The 22343-nt window shown below is 41.8% G+C and overlaps 1 protein-coding gene across 1 annotated transcript in view; it reads right to left on the bottom strand.

Moving 5' to 3' along the window:
• PASD1 (PAS domain containing repressor 1) overlaps positions 1-11277 on the bottom strand; it is a 40173-nt gene extending 28896 nt beyond the window's left edge. Inside the window, exons 1-3 of the mRNA XM_041000036.1 lie at positions 11230-11277; positions 10251-10337; positions 57-156 (exon numbers count right to left, since the gene is read on the bottom strand). Of these exons, the coding sequence (XP_040855970.1) occupies positions 57-156; positions 10251-10337; positions 11230-11277 (235 nt within the window). The remainder of the gene's footprint in view (positions 1-56; positions 157-10250; positions 10338-11229) is intronic.
• Between the last annotated feature and the right edge of the window lie 11066 nt (positions 11278-22343).

The raw sequence follows: 22343 nt of genomic DNA on the forward strand, positions 1-22343 counted from the left end.
TTTCTTTACTGATTGCCTCTTGTCTCTTAAAACCCAAGGACTTTCTTTTTATGTACCTGAGTTTGAAAAGGGTTGTCTGAGAGTTATCTTCTGGTAGACTTCATTCTTTTCTTCATCAGGGAGAAGCATCAGTAATTTTTTGCCCCGAACCTCATCCTGGGGAGGAAGGAGATGAAACAGGTAGGAGAAAGGAGACAACTTTGTTAGCTGTGGTAGCACGCTTCAGTTCCTTGACTTCCTTGTCTCCCAAGAGCTAATCCTCTGTTCAAACTCAGTCATGCATGGCTTCGTTTGCCACACCTTTTAAACCACAGTTACCACCACCCCATTCTATGACCATTATGTTCCCCTCTCTACTACCCTCCTGCAAGCACTCCACCTCTCCACCAATTATTCCACCCACTGAGACCTGTGCTCCATTTCTAAGGCGTTTCTACTCTGCATTAGCTCCCTGAAAACCAAGCTCAGATTCCACGGTCACTTCATAATCATCCTCATGTGCTCCGGCCTTCTGCGAAGCTTTCCTGGGAAAATCTCAACTCTGTTACTTCTAGTTCTTCATCCATCCTACATGTTTATCTAAATAATCAAATGTGGATGGGAAAAAAACCCACAGTCAGGCAGTATACTATTTGAAATGGGTACTCAGCTCTTCTCAGACAGCTGCTATTCTTCAATGTGACTATTTTTTTTTCTTTTTTGCTTTTTTGTTTAACTTTTCTTCCTCCTTCAAATCTCCAAACCCACAGATCCCTTTTCCAGCTGACCTGATTTCTTATTTCACTGAAAAACAATCTCCCTGCTTGCTCCCAGCTCCGTCTCCTCCACCTGTTGAACTCCCTTCCTTATGCACTGCTTCCTATTTTCTCTTGACTTCTCAAAAGCAGCATTCTAAAAACTCTCCCCTACTCACGCATCTCTGTGTCCCTACTAAATCTTCCCATAAGCACGCAAATGCTGTCTCAAATACCCCATAGATTTTTTTTGAGATTTGAAGATGATAACATACTAACATTGCAAAACCTTCCCTGGTGCTATCTCCTCTGTTTCAGCTGTAACTCTATTACTAGGGTCAAATTTGGGGCGAAATTGCTTGAAATTAACTATGCTTGATGTCTCCCTTATCTTCACTTCTTAATCTCATTTAAAACTAACTTCACTAAATAAAAGAAGTCACCAATAACCACTATATTGCCAAATCCAATAGGGAGGTCTCAGCCCTCATTTTACATGTTTCTCTCTTTTTTAAGTTTTTTTTTTAATTGAAAGATTTAAAGAGAGAAAAGGAGAGAGAAAAAGAGATCTTCCATCCATTGATTCATTCCCCAAGCAGCAGCAATGGCTTAATGGGGCCAGTCCGATGCCAGGCGCTTCTTCAAAGTTTCACACATGGGTTCAGGAATCCAAAGACTTGGGCCATTTTCCACTGCTTTCCCAGGCAAATCAGCAGGGAGCTAGATCAAAAGGACAGCAGCCGGAACTCAAAGCTGTGCCCCTATGGGTTGCTGGAACCACAGGTTGAAGTTGGACTTACTCCGCCATAGCACCAGCCCATTATTTAACATTTCAACATTTTATGCAGTTGATTCTTCCTTCTTCCTTGAAAGACTTCCCATACTTAGTTTCTTAGACACACATACAGATATACTTTTACCTTAATGCTTAACTCTACAATTTTCTTTGCTGAATCTTACATTTTTATTCATGACTTTAGGAAGTGATAAAGTATTGGTGTTCCCCTGGGCTAATGACTGGAACTCTTACTTATTCTCTTCATAGTTGCTCTCTTCCAGCTCCATCTCATTAGGTCCAACTTCTTGCTAATGACTCCCAAACTGTCATTTGTAGTCCTGACATCTCCCTGAATTCTTCTAGACTTAGGATCCAGAAGGCTAAGTAAAAATATTTCCATTTCAAAAGACATACTAAACAGAGCTCCAACTATTTCTCCTGAGGAAAAGAAATATTCCTCCCCCAGACTCTCATTGCAGTAAAGAGTACTGTCATTTACCCTGACTCGACTGCCACCTCTCAGACTCCGCATCCAGCCCGCCAGAAAACGCCATCGCTCTCTGCCTTCAGACATCTGTACAGAACTGCTCCACGGCTCTCCACTCTCCTTTCTGTCTTAACTGCTATCCCTTCAGCGACTCTTATCACACTTTTGCCACCGTTGATTCTCCACATGAAATGGATACTCAATCCTCATTCCACGTGAAACACTCATCTCCAGAAATCCATACGGCTGATTCCCCTACTTCATCCAGGTTTCTAACAGCCGTAAATTCTAAGCAGCACCAACACCCTCACCCTCCCCGTCCTTCCTGGTGTCTGTGCATATATCTTCCCTCCCTTGTCCGTCTTAGTCAACACTATGCCTTCAATATGCAGAACAGAATTTGGTCTAAATGAGGACTAATAAGCATTATTCAAATGAATGAACAATGCTCTATCATGTAGCTGAAACATGGTGACAAATGGAAAAATTGTGTGACAAAGAAATAATGAGTTTATAATGAGATAAGAAAAAAGCAATAAACAAAATATTTTTATAGTTAAAATAATGGCTGTGGATGATGAACTACAAACTCAGATGATTTTTAGTTAATTAATATTAAAATATTCAGTATTTAGAAATGTTTAGAAATACATCTTTATGGCCCATTTATATAAGCAGTCTCTGAGTTGGCCAATGCTCAAATTTAGCAGATGGGTCTCGGTCTTGAAAAGGCTTAACTTACAGAAACCAGTTATCAGGCAATACATTTTGACAGTAAAACTCACACAGCAAAATACTGCCTTCCAAAAGGATGCAGGTTTCTAGTCAGTAAACTTAAGTTTATTTTTTAATAAAAATCATTTCATTGGTTTCATTCTAAATGCAACTTACATATCAAAGTTATCTCGGATAAGTGGGAACCACTCATTCCTTCACCTAGCGCATAGCAAACAATTCCTTCACGCCAGACATTGCTGTCAATATGTTTATATGGGCTACCTCATTAATCCTGTGACGGAAAGAAGTATCCTCTGTTTTACAGAGAAATTAAAATCTGCTCAATTGTTGGCAATTTAGAAATAAAGATGTAAGATTTAAATTAAAACTCTATCCAACTCCACATGCATCGCTTCTTGCTTGTGAGTGCCTGAAGTCCAACCTGCATCAGGTCCAGACCTGAGTTTTGGATAGCCCAGGTGAAATAATTTAATTATGCTTATACTGAATATTTATAAGGGCCCAAAAAAGATGAACTTGACAATTCTAATTCCATTAAGCTGACAGCCCAGTGAAACAGATAGGACATGCACAATTACAAAGCAAACTATAAAAAGTACCATCAGAAATACAAAGAGCTATATCTCGTAAGTTCTCTCATCCGTAGCAGAATGAAGGCTATCACAGTCACTTAAAGGAATTCACATTCCCATTTGTTTCTTATTGATTCTCCAGGGATGAGAATGTTGCTAGTGAGACTTAATTAATCATCAATTAAACAATGAAGCAACAAATTCACCTAGTGACATGGATTCAAGTCATAAAACCAAACAAGGGCAGAAACCTGAAAGCTTATCAACCTCATGGAACTTTTGTAGACAGATCTTTGGCATTTGCTCTTGTCACACAAGCAAGAACAATCAAGGTACATTAGGCTTAATGAAGCAAAACATAATGAATGAAATCTTTCAAAAGCCAAGTTTGAGTACCTATTATTTGTCACACCAATATTAATATAGTTTCAGTCATGCCAAAAAAAGCATAAATGAATTTACCCCGCTCCATGACACATATAGTCAAGAAGTGTTCCTTTTTTTCCCAGCCAGAGCATTCACATTAAACATGCATTGGAAAGCCGTTCAACTCCAGGCTAGTCATAGGGTAAGAACCTCTGCAAGTGATTCCAGCTGCCAACAACATCAAATGAGACTTCACAGTAAGAATTCTCTTGTGGGCTGAGAATTCAGGAAGAATAGAGCAAATCTTAATGCAGTTAACACAAAATAACCATATACCTGTGTTCAGAATCCATTAAATTTTCTTGTTATAAAAATGCACTGCTGAGAAAGCTTCCATGAGGAATTGCAGGTTTCAGAAATCCTCAGCTTTTGGCGGGGAGAGCTGATGGAATAGGGTGCTATGAGCACAGGGCACTGACTTTGCAACAACTGAGAATACATGAAGGCCGAGTTCAGATTTCCAGCTAATTCCATGATGATGATAATATATAATCTCACCCATGGCATGTGTTACAGCATAGTAGCTTGGCTGTCCATGCCCCAGGTTTCTGCCCCAGCTCCCAATGCCCCAGCAAAATTTCTGTTACATTTCCACTTTGCATTTAGTTGAACTTACCACCACGTGTTTCCTGGACTATGGCAAAAGCCACCCAAATGATGTCAGATAATTGTTGCTCAGATAATTGTTCTCATCTGCTCCAAACCTCAGTGCAAAAGGCAAAGTCCTGATAAAGGACTCAGAGCAAAGGCAAAGTCCTGAACTGTGTGCAATCCTATTGCTGCTCTTAACCGCATCACTGTCTTTTTCTTTTGCTCTCAGCACTTCAGCCATACAGGCCTCAGCTACAGGTTTTTACATGAAACACATTCCTGTCTTAAGGATTTTACCCATGCTTCCTTGTGCCCACCCTGGTGTTGTGGGCTAAGGAGTTGATTAGCGCTCGCTGGTCTGGGCAGGAACAGGAACTGGGCTTGTGGCTAAAAACACCTAGACTAATTGGACTCATCTGTATCCAATATCCTGGCTAAATTAGGATGGGGGGGAAGAGTATATAAGGAGAGGTGAAGGAGCAATAGAGACTTCGCAGAGACATCTACCATCACTGGTCTCCTGTTGGTGCTTCATCCCCAGACCCTCTCCCTATCCACGTTACTGTCTCTGCTGGTCAGAGCAAATGGTGCCTAACGCGGGGCACGGCACAAGGGACAATCTGAGGGACCCCTGGACCTACAAAGGTAAGTTTAGAATTAAAAACTTTGCAGGGGCATAAATGATTTCATCACGAGACCCTCTCCCTGTTCTGGGGCACAAGGGACAATCTGAGGGACCCCAGAAATCCGGAGGCAAGCTTAGCATTAAATATTTCGCAGAGGCATAAGTAAAATTTATCATGGGGCAAGAACTCGCTAAAGTGCAGATGCTTAAGGGAATCTGAGATCTGCTCCAGTCACAAAGCACCGGCACTAAGCTTAAGGCCTCGCAGAAATGCATTGAAACTGTCCGTGAAGTATTCCCATGGTTGGTCTCCTTGAAACTGATAATGGCCCCTGCTATATCAGCAATAAGTTTTGTGATTTTGCTGCTTCCCACCATATACAACTAATTACAGGCGTTCCTTATAATCCTCAAGGACAAGGTATCATGGAACGTGCCAACCGTACTATTAAGGATTATCTTACTAAAACAAAAAAGGGGGGAGTATAGCACTCCCCGAGATCATTTGAGCCTTTTATTATTTATCTTAAATCTACTAACATTGGATGCTGAAGGACGGTCTGCTGCAGATCGTCATTGGAATTCGTGTCGGTAGCAGAAGGGTTACATGATGTGGAAGGATCCCCTGACTGGTCAGTGGCAAGGCCAAGATCCCATCCTCATATGGGGGCGAGGATCAGTTTGTTTTCCCAGAAAACGAAAATGGTCCCAGGTGGATTCCTGAGAGGCTTGTCCGGCAAGCTCCTGCTGCGGAGTCTTGTGAAAGCTCGGGTACATGGTGATGGCATTTGAGTCAGAAGATCGACGGGACAAGCAAGTATATTAGGCCTTTATATATATTATAAGTATATTAGAATTTTGTTAAGTACCCCCCCTTTTTTCCTTCCTCCTATGAGCACCGAGGTCCTGATATTTCCTGCCTTTTCTATGTGGCAGCTTTGTGGGGAATGGACATGCACTGGCATGTGCCCCCATTTTTCCTTATTAAGGGAGGCAATTATTCCCATGGAAATTATTAGTTCAATCACTCCTGGATTTGAGGACTCACTCATGTGGATGAACCTCAGTTCCTTCAATTTTAAGCCCGTGTCTGCCTGTGTTATCTCCCTGTTTTTCTCTTACATACAGAAAATGTCTCTGAAGTGAATTGCACCGAGGTCAGCTGCACCCTAACAGCATGTTGGAATGGCAATGGTGATGCTGCTGTTGTCATGCAGCTGCCTGGAATCCTGCCTGTGCCTGCCGGGGCTAACCGAGAGGCCTCTGTTGGCCTGATAAGGTGTAAAAGAGACTTGGGCATAACATTGACCATCATAGCCAGCATTGCCCTGACGTTGGCAGCTACCACCACATCAGCAGTGACCCTAGGACACCCTACAGCAATTGCGGAGCCTGTGAACAAACTCACAGAACTCACTGCCTGAGTTGTGGAACAGAACTCTATTGATGAACATGTGCAGGTGGGCATGCTTACACTGTAACAGCAGGTTGGTTTGTTGGCAGAGGAGCAGCAGATGCTGTGGGATGTTGCCTAGGCCTCTTGTTCCCCATTGTATGTCTTCATGTGTGTTACACCTGTGTAGTGCTATGTTTTCCCAAGCCCGGGAACTGCTGTCTGCTTATTGCTACCGAGCTAAAGATATTCCTAGCCATGGAACAGGGTTACCAGCCTCCCCAAGTATGGTTTGTACAGCTGCAACAGGCAGCGCGTTGAATGGCAGCCAGTGACGGGTAAGATGGACCGGGCACTGACCAACCTAAGACAGGGGCTCCGTCATGCTACGGAGATTCCCGATGACGGGTAAGGCTGATAACCTGAGAGTCTACAACCTAAGACAGGTGATTCAAGTCTGCTTTAAAACAAAAAAAGGGGACCTGTTGTGGGCTAAGGAGTTGATTAGCGCTCACTGGTCTGGACAGGAACTGGGCTTGTGGCTAAAAAGAGCTAGACTAACTGGATTCAACTGTATCCAACATCCTGGCTAAATTAGGATGTGTGTGTGAGGGGAGAGTATATAAAGAGAGGTGAAGGAGCAATAGAGCGAGACTTCGCAGAGACTTCCACCATCACTGGTCTCTGATCAGTGCTTCATCCCCAGACCCTCTCCCTGTCCACGTTACTGGCTCTGCTGGCTGGAGCACCCTGGTTTCTGTCCAAAAGTCACCTGTTCAGGCAGACCTTCACTAACCACACTATCATAGCTCACCTCCTGGCACTCTGTGGTACTCTTTCCCAGTTACAAGAAACTAAAGGACTTCCAGCTAATGAAGGAAAAGTTTGATGTTTTTTTTAAATTGTTTTCCATGATACCGTTTTGTATGTATAGGGATTCCTCCTACCCCCTCCTCTTCTCCTTCCCATCTCGCCTCCCCCACATTTGTCCCTTTGTTATCACAATGGAGCAGTCCCTTAGTACAAGTTACAAGCTTAGCTTTCTGACATTTAAATGTATTATGACATGCAACTATATACAAAGGTGACAAAGTAATGTACTGTGAAGGTATAGGTTTCATTGGGAGTACAAGTTTTCATTGGGGGTATAAGCTTTATTTGGGAGCAGATGTGAATTATGCATAATACCTTTACTTCCTGCTATAGCAGTCTTCCATATACAGTTCATATATATCTGTGTGTGTATAGATAGGCAGTTGCAAATACATATATACATGTATATATATATATATATATACCTGTTTACACACACATTTTTTTCTCTGCATTTTGGCTGTCTTACATCAGAGAACAGAGTATCTGTCCTCGAGGGACTGGCATACTCCACTAAGCATAATGGTTTCCAGTTGGAAGCATTTTGTTGCAAGACTTAAGATTTCACTCATTTATGGCTGAGTGGTATTTATCCATTCATCTGTTGATAGGCACCTGGGCTGTTTCCATTTTACTGCTACTGTGCCTTATGCTGGTAAACGCATAGGGTTGCAGGTGGCTCTCTTGAATGCAGATTTCACTTCGACACATTCCCAGGAACGGGATGGCATTCTCAATGTCTGAGCATAGTGCCTGTACTAGTTACAAGGGCCACCTACAGTGCTTAGGGTACCTTTCCCCGCAGCCTTGTCAGCAATCATTCTCTGATTTCTGTGTCATAGACATTTTAAGCAGAGTGAGGTGAAACCTCATTGTGCTTTTTATCCGTATTTCCCTAACAGCTAGGGAACCTGAGCACTTTTTCATGTGTCTACCAGCATTTTGAATTCCATCTTTTGAAAAAGGTAAATTTTTACCTCCAGACTATTTGACTCTAAAGGCCAAGTTCTTTCCACCCACGGTGCTTTTGGCTTAGAGTTGCCCGCAGACAGAGGGACCCTGACAGTCAAACTGCAAACTCCTGCAGTCACACCAATATGTTAAAATGTTTTTTCTCAATAGCAATTTAAGACGAGTGCTTTATACAATAAAAATTTAAGCAAAACCTAGAAAATAATTGTAAAAAAAATGAAGGGCAGTTGAGTTTTTGAGAATGTGTGAAACTGTGCTGTATGTACAGTCCTCTTCAACATTCTCATAAAAATGAATAAGCTTCCCTCACATTGTATGTTTACATAGATAGAAGTTAGTACTTTATTTTTTTAAAAGATGTGCTTATTGTTATTTAAAGGGCAGATATATAGAGAAGGAAAGACAGAAAAATAAACTTTCTATCCACTGGCTGAATCCCCACATGGCCACAACAGCCTGAGCTGGGCTGTTCCCAGTCCAGGAGCCAGAAGCTTCTTGTGGGTCTTCCACGTGGCTGCAGGGACCCATCTTTCAATGCTTTCACTGGAATATTAACAGGGGGCTCAATTAGAAACAGAGCAGTCAGAACTCAAATGGGAGTCCATGTGCAATGTAGACACCACAGGCAGAGGCTTAACCTACTTTGTCATGGCACTGGCTCCAGTTACCAACGTAAGCATGCCCACAGCTCAGGGATGACAGCCTGTAAGATGGCTAACACATGAAAGACCCTCTTCAAAGTGAACTCTGAGAAGGCTGCAGCACTGTGACTGAGTAGTTATTGTCTGTGACAGTGGCATCCCGTCTGGGATATCCCAGCTACCACACATACAAGTAAACGCCCTCTTAATGGGCTGGGAAAAACAGCAGAAAGATGGCCCAAAGAGCTTGGCAGAGTCAGAACGGCAGCTCCTGAAAACTAGGCAATAACTTCTGTTGCTTAGAAGTCACTCGGTCTATGACACTCTGTTACAGCAGTCTGAATGTACCAAGACACACTACTTTGGGGTTTAAATAATAGTTTTTAGATGTGCAACCTGAAAATGCCGAAAAAGCATTAGGAAATTATATCTTCCAAGTTGCCAGTAATATTAACATGTAGCAACTTTCCTGAAAGAAGCACAGTTCCATCAAAAGAGTTGGGAATGAGCAAATTTTGGACACCAGAGATCTTAAACAAAACCAATGTGCAGTTGTTCCCAATAAAACTTGTGCTCTGGGCCTGATGCAACAGCCTAATGGTTAATGCCCTCGCCTTGCATGCATTGGGATCCCATGTGGGCATTGGTTTGTGTCTCAGCTGCTCCACTTCCCATGCAGCTCCCCCGCCTGTGGCCTGGGAAAGCAGTAGAGGATGGCCCAAAGCCTTGGGACCCGGCACACGCGTGGGAGGCCTGGAAGAGGCTCCTGGCTTAGAAACAGCTTAGCTCCATCTGTTGTGGCCACTTAGGGAGTGAAAGAGCGGATGCAAGATCTTTGTCTCTCTTTCCTTCTCTCTGCAGATCTGCCTTTGCAATAAAAATAAATCTTTAATTTTAAAAAACTTTTGATTCCAATAATCCACACAAATGCTTCTGTTTGTAAATTAGATCATAAGTTGTTCTTCAATATAAATAAAGATCGTACACGGAGTGGATGCCATAAACAAGTTATGAGTTTGTTTAATCAGTATGAAACTGACTCTGAAGAAATGTACAAAATCAAACACTCATCCCCTCTCAGTCTATCCTAGCAACAGCATCCCCACAGGAAAGCGGTCACCTTGGAGACTGTCTGCCGATTCCAAGGAGACGGCCATTTGCAAAAGTGCATGTTCTTCAGCATTTGTCTCCCGGGCAGTTATGAAACCAGAAACGAAAAAAGCTGTTTCATTACCTCGTATCAGAATGTTTTGTAGAGATTTAAAAGGGAAGGTGTTAGAGATGAAGATGAAACAGGGGCACACTTTGGTAACACAGAAAACATCTTCTCTTTGGAAATACTTGATCCCAATGATAGTAACAATGAACCCCTAAGCAATAAGCGAGGATGGCCCACTTTCCCAAAGCCGGCAGGACTTACAGGTGCATATCCGAGGAGAGAGATGTTTTCGTCTATGTAAATCATCAGGCCGTCGGTGCTCAGTATAATCATGAAGCCATCCAACGACTACCGGAGAAAGGACAGAATGAAACAGGGAGATGAGAGTTTTACTCATGACTCCATATAGAATCATAATAGGACACTGAAAACATACTGCAGTCCTTCAAGCCTGGATGTTTATCACATAATGTCACATGTCACTTTGACAAGTTTCAATGTACACCCAATTAGCACAAGCACAAGCTAAGAGGCTCCTTTCTGTGTGTAGTTATCTCCCTTGAAATACACTTAACTTCAAAGATGCTAGAAATATGTTAAGAGTACTTTCATATCTGCTTAGTTTGGTCATTTAGTTATAAATATGAATATTGTCATCACTGGCTATATACCAGAATGAAATATCTAAAATGATGAATAAAAATAAATTATATAAACCTTCTTTTTAAAAACAGAACCAAGCTTACTTGGTACAATAAGGGGAATGTAATAGGAGTGGAGAAACCTTTCGCTGTAAGACAAACTTCAACACACACCAGCAACACCTACAGTAGGAGATGCTGCAGGACAACTTCGGTGCAAGCCACACTTCAGCAGGTCTCAGGGAACTCACTGGGGCTGACAGAATGGAAAGTGAAGCGAGGACAGAACCCAGGCACAGCAGCTTGGGGTGTGGGAGCCACAAGCAGTGTTTTCACTACCATGCTAAACCCCTGCCGCGATCGGAGCTTCTTCAAACTCAGCTGACAGCTCGAGCCTGAGAGAAGGGCAGCCGTCTAGTGCCAGGACAGGAGACTCAGCTGCACGTGGTGCAATTCAAGCTCAGGAAAGTACATTCAGCAGCAAGCTCTTTGACCAACTCTGATCAACGTGGTCTCCTAGGCACCTTGTGAAGAACACTACTCTTCAGCTTCAACTCCACTTTTTCTACACATGAGATAAAGAACAAAAGCCCTCTTACTGTTAGCGACAGTTGGTTGAAGTCATCATAGTCACGGAATCTCGGCATCCAACTTGGTTTTGCATGTTCTGGATTGCATTTGTTCATAATTTTAGAAAAAGTAAGACAAGACAAAGTCACCTTAAAGCGATTAGACATAAATACCAGATTTCTACAAGTTAAAATTAATCCTATAGGAAAGATTCTCTGGAGAAAATAGTGTGCTGATGAAGGGTCGGATAGAAGCGAAATCACCACGATCACAGAAATGTTTGCAAGTTGAAGATTTTGAAGTTCATCCAACTCAATTTCTACTCCAACGGCTTCACAATTTTCAACATTCAGTGCTTTCTGACTCTTTCGTCAATCTAGTGACAACAATAATGGTAAAGAAGGTCACAGGTTCTAAATAGAACCTTCTCCAAAAATTTTCCAATTCCTGCTCAAAGTATAGAATGTCATTCTTAAATTTAATTTTTTATTTATTGGAAAGTGAGCTATACAGAAAGGAGGAAAGACAGAGAGGAAGATCTTCCATCTGCTGATTTACTCCCCAAGCAGCAGCAACAACCAGAGCTGAGCTGATCCGAAGCCAGAAGCCAGGAGCCTCCTCCAGGTCTCCCACACAGATGCAGGGTCCCGAGGCCTTGGGCCATCTTTGACCGCTTTCCCAGGCCACAAGCAGGGAACAGGATGGGAAGCAGGGATGCCAAGATTAGAACCACTGACCATTTGGTATCCCAGTGCATGCAAGGGGAGGACTTTAGCCGCTAGGCTACCGTGCTGGGCCCATCTAATTAAGTTTTAAGCAAAGGTCCTTAACTGAGATGATCTCATATCTTGTCATAGCTGCTGACCTGTTCTATCTGCTATCCATCCCGGTCCATTCTGCAAGGTTTTCTGGTTTCCCCAAAGGGCAGTGGTTCTGCTGTTCTGCTTTACTCAGAGCCTTTCCCAGCAGCATCTGCTCCCTCCACCTCCTCCAACCTCACCTACTCCACTAGCAACAGGGAACTCGCCAAGAAAAGCCTCCAATCTCATGTGATATTAATGGCTGATGTCAGTAATCAGTTTGGCCCTAATTGGGCACAATCCCGACAGCAGCTGTTATTTTGTTAGTGAGCATGAGCCTCAGACCCTGCCCCAGGAATACATTAGTCCGAGAAAAGTCACACATCAATAGAAGAGCTTCACAGTCCTCCCAAAAAGGGAGAAAGACATAGTGGTGTGCAGCTAGGGAGGAAGTAGGAATCACATGGCAGTTAAGCCACACTAATTACACAACTGCCTCAAGAGCTTGTTCCAGACCAGCCTCCCAGTAAAGAAATTGAATTCTGGGTATAGCTCAATAATTCTGGGCGCAGCTCCTTCAACTCAAGAAACATCCACAACATTCTTCCACAATTAATTTCCAAGGTTACTTCCTCATTGCCTGCAAGTTCCTCCTATGATTTCTATCACCTACACTTCTCAAAGAAGAAAAAAAAACTACAAAAGATACATAGAAGAACCAACAGGTTTCTAAGAAAAGAAAGCCAAAACATTTTGCCAACAAATCACAAAGGACCTGTCTACCTGATGTTACCCATGAGCTTGATTTTGTACACCACAGCAAACTCTTAAATCCCCAATCTCTACCGTATGCTTAAGTCACAGTAGTAACTATTTCATTCTTATTAAACTTTATTTTTCATTTATTTAACAAACACTTATATAACTGTAAAGTGTCAGACTACTTCAGAGGCTCCAGACGCAGTATGAGCTGCGTCTCTGCCGTGCTTCATGTTCGCTGAAACTGACTTTAAGGTTTCATGCTCAATTTGATAGGCTCAGGAGGCGATAGGGCCCTTAACAGGCATGTAGGGTCATGAGGGACCTGCCTTCTGAATAAACCAATGTTTTTCTAAGGAATAGATAAGCAGTGTAGAAATTTGTCTCCCTTTTCTCTGCACAATCCACCGAGTCCTCTTCGGCCCAGGCTGGAGTAGCACAAGGCCCTCAACAGAAGCCAGGCAGAGGCCAGCACCATGCTCTTGGACATCCAAGAACTGTGAGCTGAAACGAACTTCTTTTCCTTATAAATTACTAAATATCAGGTGTTCTCTTGCAACAAAAGAAAACAGACTAAAACATGGTCCCTTTGTATCTTACAAACTGATGGGACAAGACGTCCAGCTAGGGAACACGCGGACAGTCTAACAGATTGCTCCACATCCCTGCATGTAGAATGCCTGAGACAAGATGATCAAAGAAAGTCTTCCTGAGAAGCACACATCTGAGGCAGAATCTCAGTAACAGTAAGGTGGAGACACAGGAGGAAAGCGCCCCAGGCAGACCGCAGTGGCTACAAGGTACAACAGGAAGGAACTTTGTTTCAACAAAGAGGTGCCTAAGATACCAAAATCTGCATTATTACTCCTCATATGTGCTTCTATTTTCATTCTTTGTTCCACTTTTGCATGAACCTCAGTAGCATTTTAAGCCCCAATCATAAGCAAGCTCCTCTAATCCTTAATCCCTCCTGAAGAGTGTTTTTGAGGCAAAGTGAGGGATTCCACTGTCCTACGCACAGCTAATTTGCAACATGCTTAGCAAACAATTCTAAAAACAGATGAGGTTGCATGAATCACACCTTTATTCTGTGACATGGCAGTAGTATCACTCTTCATTTTGTACCCTCTAGACTTGTCACCTTTTACAGGATAGCCGTGATTCTTCAGCATTGCACGTAGTTCACTAAACAAGGAACCAAACCCCTCTTTCTTTCTGGATTTACCAGGCGCATCACTGGGTGAACAAAAAGGTAGAATTACTAATGGTAAATGGTAAAGATGGGATTAGGAATTCAAACAGCAGAGCAATAAAATGGGGAGATAAGAAGAGAGAAACATTAGTATCAATATTTGAGAAAAATCCAGTTCTTTGATTACCCACAGCACAATAACTATCTTTATTAAAATAAGGAAACGAACATCAACTTCACCATTAGACCACAAGGCTTTAAAGAGTAGAGACTATCTGTCACCACATGTTCTAGAGCAAAGGCCAGCAGAAGACCTGGCCCAGTGACCTAGGAATTGAATAAACAGATTAAATCTGATTAATTTGACTTTACTAGTGAGTCTTTGTTCCATTGTATCTTTAAATACAAACACAGTCTTGCTTTTATTTAAAGAAAACTCATTTTAAGTGGTCTATAATTATTAACAGTCTCTTGAAGCCAATACTGCATCTTCGAGAGAAACAGCATAATGAAATGCTAATTGAGCTTCTTAAAGATTTATTTTTATTTGGAAGGCGAAGTTACAGAGAGAAAGAGAGATCTTCTGTCTCCTGGTTCATGCTGCAAATGGTGGAGCTGGCCTGATCCAAAGCCAGGAGCCTGGAACTTCTTCCACGTTCCCATATGGATGCAGGGTCCCAAGAACGCGGGCCATTCTCTGCTGCTTCCCCAGGCCACAAACAAGGAGGTGCAGTAGAGATGGAACAGCCAGGACTTGAAATGCCACCCATATGGGATGCTGGCACCACAGGCAAAGGATTAACCGGTTAAACTATGGCACCAGCTCCTGCTAATTGAGTTTTTTTAACTTCTGAAAACCACAGAACATGGTAAATGTTTTGGATGCTTGATTCTGGAAAAGAGGTTGACTTGTGTTTTGAAATGTGAATGAAGTTGACTGTTTATTTAGTGTCAGCCCTGGGCATGGAAGACAGAGCTTGATGAAGGGGAATGTCAGGTACATGACTCATGTGTTTAGTAATACAACAGAACTGAGCCTGGGGTTAGGAAAAACTCACTGGGGAAATCAAATTTTCCTGCGTGAGTGAGGCGTGCCTAAGGTAATAGGATTTTTCAAGATGCGAAATAAGAGAAAAAGACCAGAGAGAAGCCTTCGACAAAAACATCAGCCAGTTATGAATTCATACCTGTTATCTCCTTCTCTCTCTTCCTCATTCATTATTCAGCAAATAACATAGAACTCTGAAACAAAAGAGCAACATTTTATTAAATCAGCATATGGTGAATCATGGTAAAGCAGGAAGATTAATCAGAATTCTCACTTGCATAACACATTTCCCTCAAGGAATAAGTACCTTTAAAGGCAGGATTTGATTAAGTTCCAATATATTATGTAGATGTGGAAGACTTTGCATTGTGGTGTGATCACCAATGAATATTTTTGACAATAATATTGTAAATATTATTGAAAAGGTTATTATTGTAAATAATAAAGGTTATATTATTATAATAAAGGTTATTATTGTAAATATTATTGAAAAGGTTATTATTGTGACACTTGAAAAGGTCACAAAAATACTATGTTAAGTTTCGCAACTAAAGCCAAAAGTCAAGTATTTGCCAATTTAAGGCCATACTCTTAAATTCAATTAATTTTCAGTAGCCTCAGGACACTTACGGAAGCAAACCAAGCAGGCTGAAAACTTCACACACAGCATGTGTTCACCACAAAAAAACAAACTGTATTTACTATTTATATCACCAAAATGTTGGGCATATAAATCAGTGGCACTGAAGCCATTAGTTGTCTGTGTAGAATCTGTAATATGACTCACACAGCATATCAAGGTCAAGGCCTCAAAGTAGAAGTCAGTGACTTTAGAATACATGTGCTAAGAAAAAAAAAAAATCAAAACAGAGCAAATGCCATTTTAAATGGTTTCAAGTTCCAAATAACAGAAAGATACCACAACCAAAACATGAACCTGTGACGCCCAACTGTGTAACAAAGCAGCTTTGCCTTCTTGGGTGAAGGAGAACCAGGCAGAGAAACGGACTCAAACTCATAGCTCCCTACCATCTGATTATAGCTAGGACTCCCACAGGATGCCATCTCAACGAAAACTCTTCCCACCAGCCGTGGGGAAAAAATAGGAAGCTCCTCCGCCTTAGCGTGTGCTCTGGAGTTTGTGGGGAATGTCACCACATTGAATAACCTTGCAGCTCTGGGAGAAGCAAAGACAAACTCATTCTCTAAATCAGCTTCCACACAGGCAAGACACAACTGAGGATTTAGGAAATATATGAGCGTAATCCAGCATATGCTTGAGATAAGGGACATATCGCAGCCCCTAACATATGAGACCCTCATACACAAAGAACTTCACAACATTTGTGTAAAATGCATGTTTGAGACTGCAGCCTTGAGAAAAGACTAGGCAGATGTGAAAACAAACAAATTAGACATTGTAGAAGTAAAGATATGCTCAAGTACAGCAATTTCAAATGGTGCATTAGGCAATGTATCAGAAATATGAGATGGGAAAAATATGAAGTGGAATAGGCAGGGCCTACAATGTTCATGGAGAGTACACATTCCCTTTTGCTAATATTTTTCCACACAAACTTTCTCAAATGTTCTCTTAGAGACATGAATAATTGCACCACATTCTCTTTACAGAGAGAAAATTAGATAGGAAATGCAGAAAAGGAACTGAGACATGAAGGACAAAATGATAGCAAAAGGGAGTGATGGGGACTAAGGAAATGATAACTGAACTTTCTCAGAATGAAAAATGTGACCCAATCTCATCTAGAAATAGTGAAAAATTTTAAACAAATTATACAGCTATGTCATTCTAGACCACAAAAAATACAAAGGATTTTATCACATATATTCTCTGGCCCTAATGCAATTTAATTAGAAATCAGGAAAAAAATTACAAAACCATGCAGAATCAAATATTTAGAATTCAAAACTAAAGTATTTTAATAATACTACACAGTCTTGCATTGTGTCCAGCAAGTTAAGCCGCTGCTTGCAACTCCAACATTCCAAATCAACACGCCAGCGATAGTCCTGGCTGTTCCACTTCCGCTCCAGCCCCCGCCAATGCGCCTGGGGATGCACCAGAAGATGCTCCAAACATCTGATACCTGGGTGGAGTTTCTGTCTCCTGGCTTTTCCCTGGCCCAGCTTTAGACATTGCACCCATTGGGGAAGTAACTCAGAGAATGAAGATATCTCTGTCCCCCTATCTGTCCCCCTATGTCCCCTAATACATTTTTCAAAAGAACACTACACAATACAATCTATGACACTAAGACAGTGCTGAAGGATTTACAGCCTTAAATGCATATTGGGAAAATGCAATATATGAGCTAAGCAATCAACAGAATAGTTAAAGTAAGAATAAAACTAGAGAAAGAAGCAAGATAACAAAGACTGAATCAAAAACTCTGATTAAAAAAAAAAGTATTAGCTAAAAATCCACTTCTCAAAAAAGAACTAGTAAAAGAAAGCAGTATTACAAAAATAAACGTGTAAAGGCACACATTTGGAACAAAAGGGACGTGCCCATAAATGAACCATATTTAACTTGCTTCTGAAAAGTAGTAAACAAAAATATGCAAATAGTGCAGTGGCTAAAGTCCTCACTTTGCACATACCAGGATCCCATATGGGCACCGGTTCTAATCCCAGCAGCCCCACTTCCCATCCAGCTCCCTGCTTGTGGCCTGGGAAAGCAGTCGAGGACTGCCCAAAGCCTTGGGACCCTGCAACTGCATGGGACACCCAGAAGAGGCTCCTGGCTCCTGGCTTCGGATCAGCTCAGTTCCGGCCATTGCGACCATTTGGAGAGTGAACCATCAGATGGAAGATACTTCTGTCTCTCCTCCTCTCTCTATATATCTGACTTTGCAATAAAAATAAATAAATCTTTAAAATGCAAATGAATGGTATCCACTAGTTATGTTTTTCTGCTGGAATGACTATACTTATATATTCAAGAAGCTCAATGAACTCAAGAAACAAACGGAAAAGAAAACACAAAGTGCTGAAAGCAAATTGTTTAAATTCTTAAAAGTAAGCAAGTAAAAGGAACACTTAATGTAAGTAGAAACTGTCGTCTAAGATTCTCATCAGAACAAAGGCCTTAAGGTGCTAAGAGAAAGGTGAAGGAATCCACCGAGAGCTCCTTCTGAAGGAAGAAGAGGTAGACATCTTCAGGTGAACAAAATTGGAAGGAAGGCATTAGCGCATGCTAACGTAGCAGAGATGCTAACAGGTGCTCAGGCTGGAAAGGAAGAGCAGGCAGGAACTCAGACCTGCAAGGAGGAATGGAAGGCAACAGCATTTATGTAGGCAAATACAAAAGAATTTCTCCTCTAATCTGTGTAAATGATGACTGGTGCAAAAACCAAGCTTGACTTAGGCTAGTTTGAATCAGAATGTTTACTTCATAACGCTGCAAAAATGACACATACCCAACAGAGACCATTTCATCGGCAGTGCAGTATTCTATGCATTACATGAGCTAGTCAACACTTCAGATGCTTTGGCTAGACTTTACAATGTAAGTGTTCTGAGCAAGCAAGCTCTACTATGGTATTTGATCGATTAGGTTTATATAAATGCATATGTGGTTCACACTGGGCCTATCAGGACATGACCCCATCATAAATTGAATTTATGCTACAAGATTTACAGTATAAACTGAAGCAAAACCTGTGACAACAACAGAACAGTGGGAAATGACCTACTGTGGTAAGACTGTTACATTATACATGAAGTGGCACAGCATTAATTCATCACAGACTAATAAATTAAAAATGCAAGCTATAAACTGCTTTGAGCAACAAATAAAAGACAGAGACACAGATTATAAATCAAAAGAAGAGATATACTAATTAAATACTCATTTAACCCAAAAGAAGGCAAAAAAGGGGGTGGGGTGACAAGGGGAACAGAGATCAAACAGAACCAGGAGACTTAAAACCAAGAAGGTTAATAATTACATTGACTGTCAACAGACTCATTAAAGCCATTTAAAGTATGGGATTGTTGAGATTAAGTTTAAAAATAGAGGTCCAACTACATGTGTCTACGAGAAATGATTCAAAAACAGTTAAAAATAGGCCAGATGGCTCTGATGATAAGGGCTCTGTGTCCGTCAGCAGATAAAGACCATTACTGGAGGCAAAGAAGAGCTACTTCTTAAGGAGGAGGCCAGTCCATCAGGAAGACCTTACAAGCTTAATTACACAGCTTTACAATGAGTTGGAAACTGACAGAACTCAAAGAATAAATCAACAAACCCCCTAATTAAGAGTGGAGAGTTCAACACTCCTCTCTCAGTAATTAACAGATGAAACAAGCAAAAAATAAGGGAGGACACTGGAGACTTACACCACCACCAGCTTGGCTCCATATCTGCTTCTAGAAGACAGCCAGGCAACTGTAGAACATGGAACGCTCATTGAGGACTCAATGGACACTGAACCGAAACAGCACTTTCAATAAATTTAAAATATCAAAATCATACAGATTATGTTCTCTGACCATTCCAGAATTAAATTTGAAATCAATAAACAAATATCAAAAAAACTCCAAATATTTGGAAATTAAATAGACCACTGAGTAATTTCTGAGCCAAAGAAGAAACTCCAAAGAAAATTACAGAATAGTTCCAATGTTTACGAAAATTTCTTTTAAACCTCCAAACTTAAATCGTCTGATTTTAGCTTATTACGATTGCTTCATATAGCTTTACAGTTTTATTTAGTTCCATTAAGATAATCTGTATCCAACTATTCAAATATCTTCCTCAAGTTCTTCTGCAACATTCAGAGATTTCTACATAGAGAAACTGTACATTGCTTAGCAATTAATTTAACATAGATGTACAGAAACATAATGGGAAGCAATAAGGATTTCCTGGAATACATAGAACAGGGCCTAAATAAGTAGAAATATATGTAATAGCTATAGGAATTGCCAATATCAGAAACTTGTCAGATTCCCCAAATCAATGCACAAAGTAATGTAATTCCTTGTTTAAAGATTTATTATTTTTATTTGAAAGGCAGATATACAGGTAGAAGGAGATGTAGAGAAAGATCCACTGGTTCACTCCCCAGGTAGTTGCCAGGAGCTCGTCCGGGTCTCCCACGCGGGTGCAGGGTCCCAAGGCTTTGGGCCGTCCTCCACTGCTTTCCCAGGCCACAGGCAGGGAGCTGGATGGGGAGTGGGGCTGCCGGGATTAGAACTGGTACTCATATGTTAGCTCCATGCATGTGGCCGGGGAAAGCAGTCAAGGAAGGAAGTGGAGCAGCCAGGACATGAATCTGTGCCCATTTGGGATCCCAGTGTGTGTAAGGCGAGGACTTAAGCCACTAGGCTACCACAGCGGGCCCAGTAATTTAATTCTAGTGACAACTTGTAGGCTTTTGTTTTGCTTTTTTTCTATGTAAACTTTATAAATGCATTATAAAATCTGTGTGTAAGGATCCAGAAACATTTACAATGATTTGGAGGAACAGTATAAAAGGATGTTCCTACTAAAACTGAAAACATTATAAAATTGCAGTAAGACATGCATACAGACTACCAGGGCAAAAGAAACGACACCAGACACATGTCTGTATAGAACGCGGTTTGGTTTATGACATAAGAGACATTGTTAATTTCAAGTCATTACCAGGAAGAGTGTGTGTGTGTGTGTGTGTGTGTGTGTGTGTGTTTCATACAACCTTTCTGGACTTTGGAGAAATTACTTTCCAAGCTTTTAAAAACAGCAGGCAGGTCTTCCAGGCGCCGGCACCTCCAACAGCCCCGGTCCTGCACAGAGCCGGCAGCGCAGTGCTGATGAGCTGAGCCTTATGCCCACTCATGCTCCAAGACAGGCGTAAAGGAGCCTGGTCTAAGGTAACACACTTGAAATCAGATGAACAAAAGAACATGAAAAGAATAAAGGCCACAAGACTAATGTCAAGCTCGCAGGTCGAGATCGGCCAGCCTTGCTGTGCGAACAAGGTTTGTGAGAATAGCAGTTATGTGCTGCCACTTTCCAAATTCAGTGGGAAATAATCTAAAATCTGAACAGATTTTATCACTGAAGATGAAGGTTAAGAGAGTCCGACGCAGAAAGACTTGCTCTGTTTGGAAGATAGTAGGGGATATGGCTCTGGAAAAAGACAGTGTACTGTTTGTGTCTGTGTGTGCACGGGACTCATTCACAAAGCAGTTAGGCCCAGACTGCCACATCTTCCCTTTTAGCTAGACTACGTTAGTGTGCCAGGCAGTTACCACACTCAGCAGCTGTGCAAGAGCAAGCTGCTCCAAACGCAAACCCGGAGGAACAGGAAAGAGACATTCAAGGAACTTACTCACGGATCTCAGGGCTGATGCCCCTCCCAACAGCTCCTCTGCAAAGTCTGCTAAACACCTTTGGCTGCTCTGCTTGACATGTGAAGTCGGATTTGCCGCCGTTCCACACGAAGTCCACTTGCAGCATTGTCCAGTTTGCGAGAGTAACACTCCCCCCGGGACCCAAACTCCATGCCCCTCTGCACTGCCCCTCTAGACTACACTTGCTACTTCATGTGAAGTGTCAGCATTTGTGACACTCCTCAGCGGATTTTCATATGCGTCTTAGGACATGCAGACACTTCCTAAAGGCACGTTTGGGAAAAACTGTACTATGAAAAGTACTTGTTGTCACAGTTAGGGAAACACAAAGTTACAATGTTGAATATGCCACAGAAGCCTAATCATGAAAATCATGACAAACCAAAGAACAAATGAATTACTGTGCAGAAAACAGTACTGGAAACAAAGCAAAATGCTCACAGTTCGCTGATATAACTATCCAAGATTAAACTGTTTTTCTCCCTTTCCAAAAGGTTTGTCAGAATTAGCAAATTCAAAATTAAAAAGTAATATGGACACAAGTTGTGTGAACTTTGGTGAATCCCTTAACTTGTGAGTCTCAATTATTTCAACTATAAAGGTTTGTGACAGTTACATCATCGCCTGTAAATGGCTTAATACTTCGCCTTTAGCTTAGTCATAGCAATACACAGTGTGAAGGACTATGAGCAGGATGCACTTTTCCCAGAGGAGGCTATGATAGAAGAAACAGCTGAGACATGACGAGAGAACCGGGGCTGTCACAGTAGCAAAGGAGGCTAGTCCTCTGCCTGCGGTCCCAATATCCTTAACGGGTCCCAGTACATGTTGTAGCTGTCCCAGTTCCGGTCTGGTTCCTTGCTGACGGCCCCGCTCCCACATGGGAGAGCTGGAAGGTAGTGGGAGGCAGGGCTGGGGACTGAATCCAGGAACTCTGCTGCGCACGCCAGGCATCTCCAGCGGCATGCACTACCTGAAACA

The sequence above is a fragment of the Ochotona curzoniae genome, unplaced genomic scaffold (genome assembly GCF_017591425.1).
Source record: "Ochotona curzoniae isolate NIBS_2020 unplaced genomic scaffold, NIBS_Ocur_1.0 scaffold_1852, whole genome shotgun sequence".
Lineage (NCBI taxonomy): Eukaryota > Metazoa > Chordata > Mammalia > Lagomorpha > Ochotonidae > Ochotona > Ochotona curzoniae.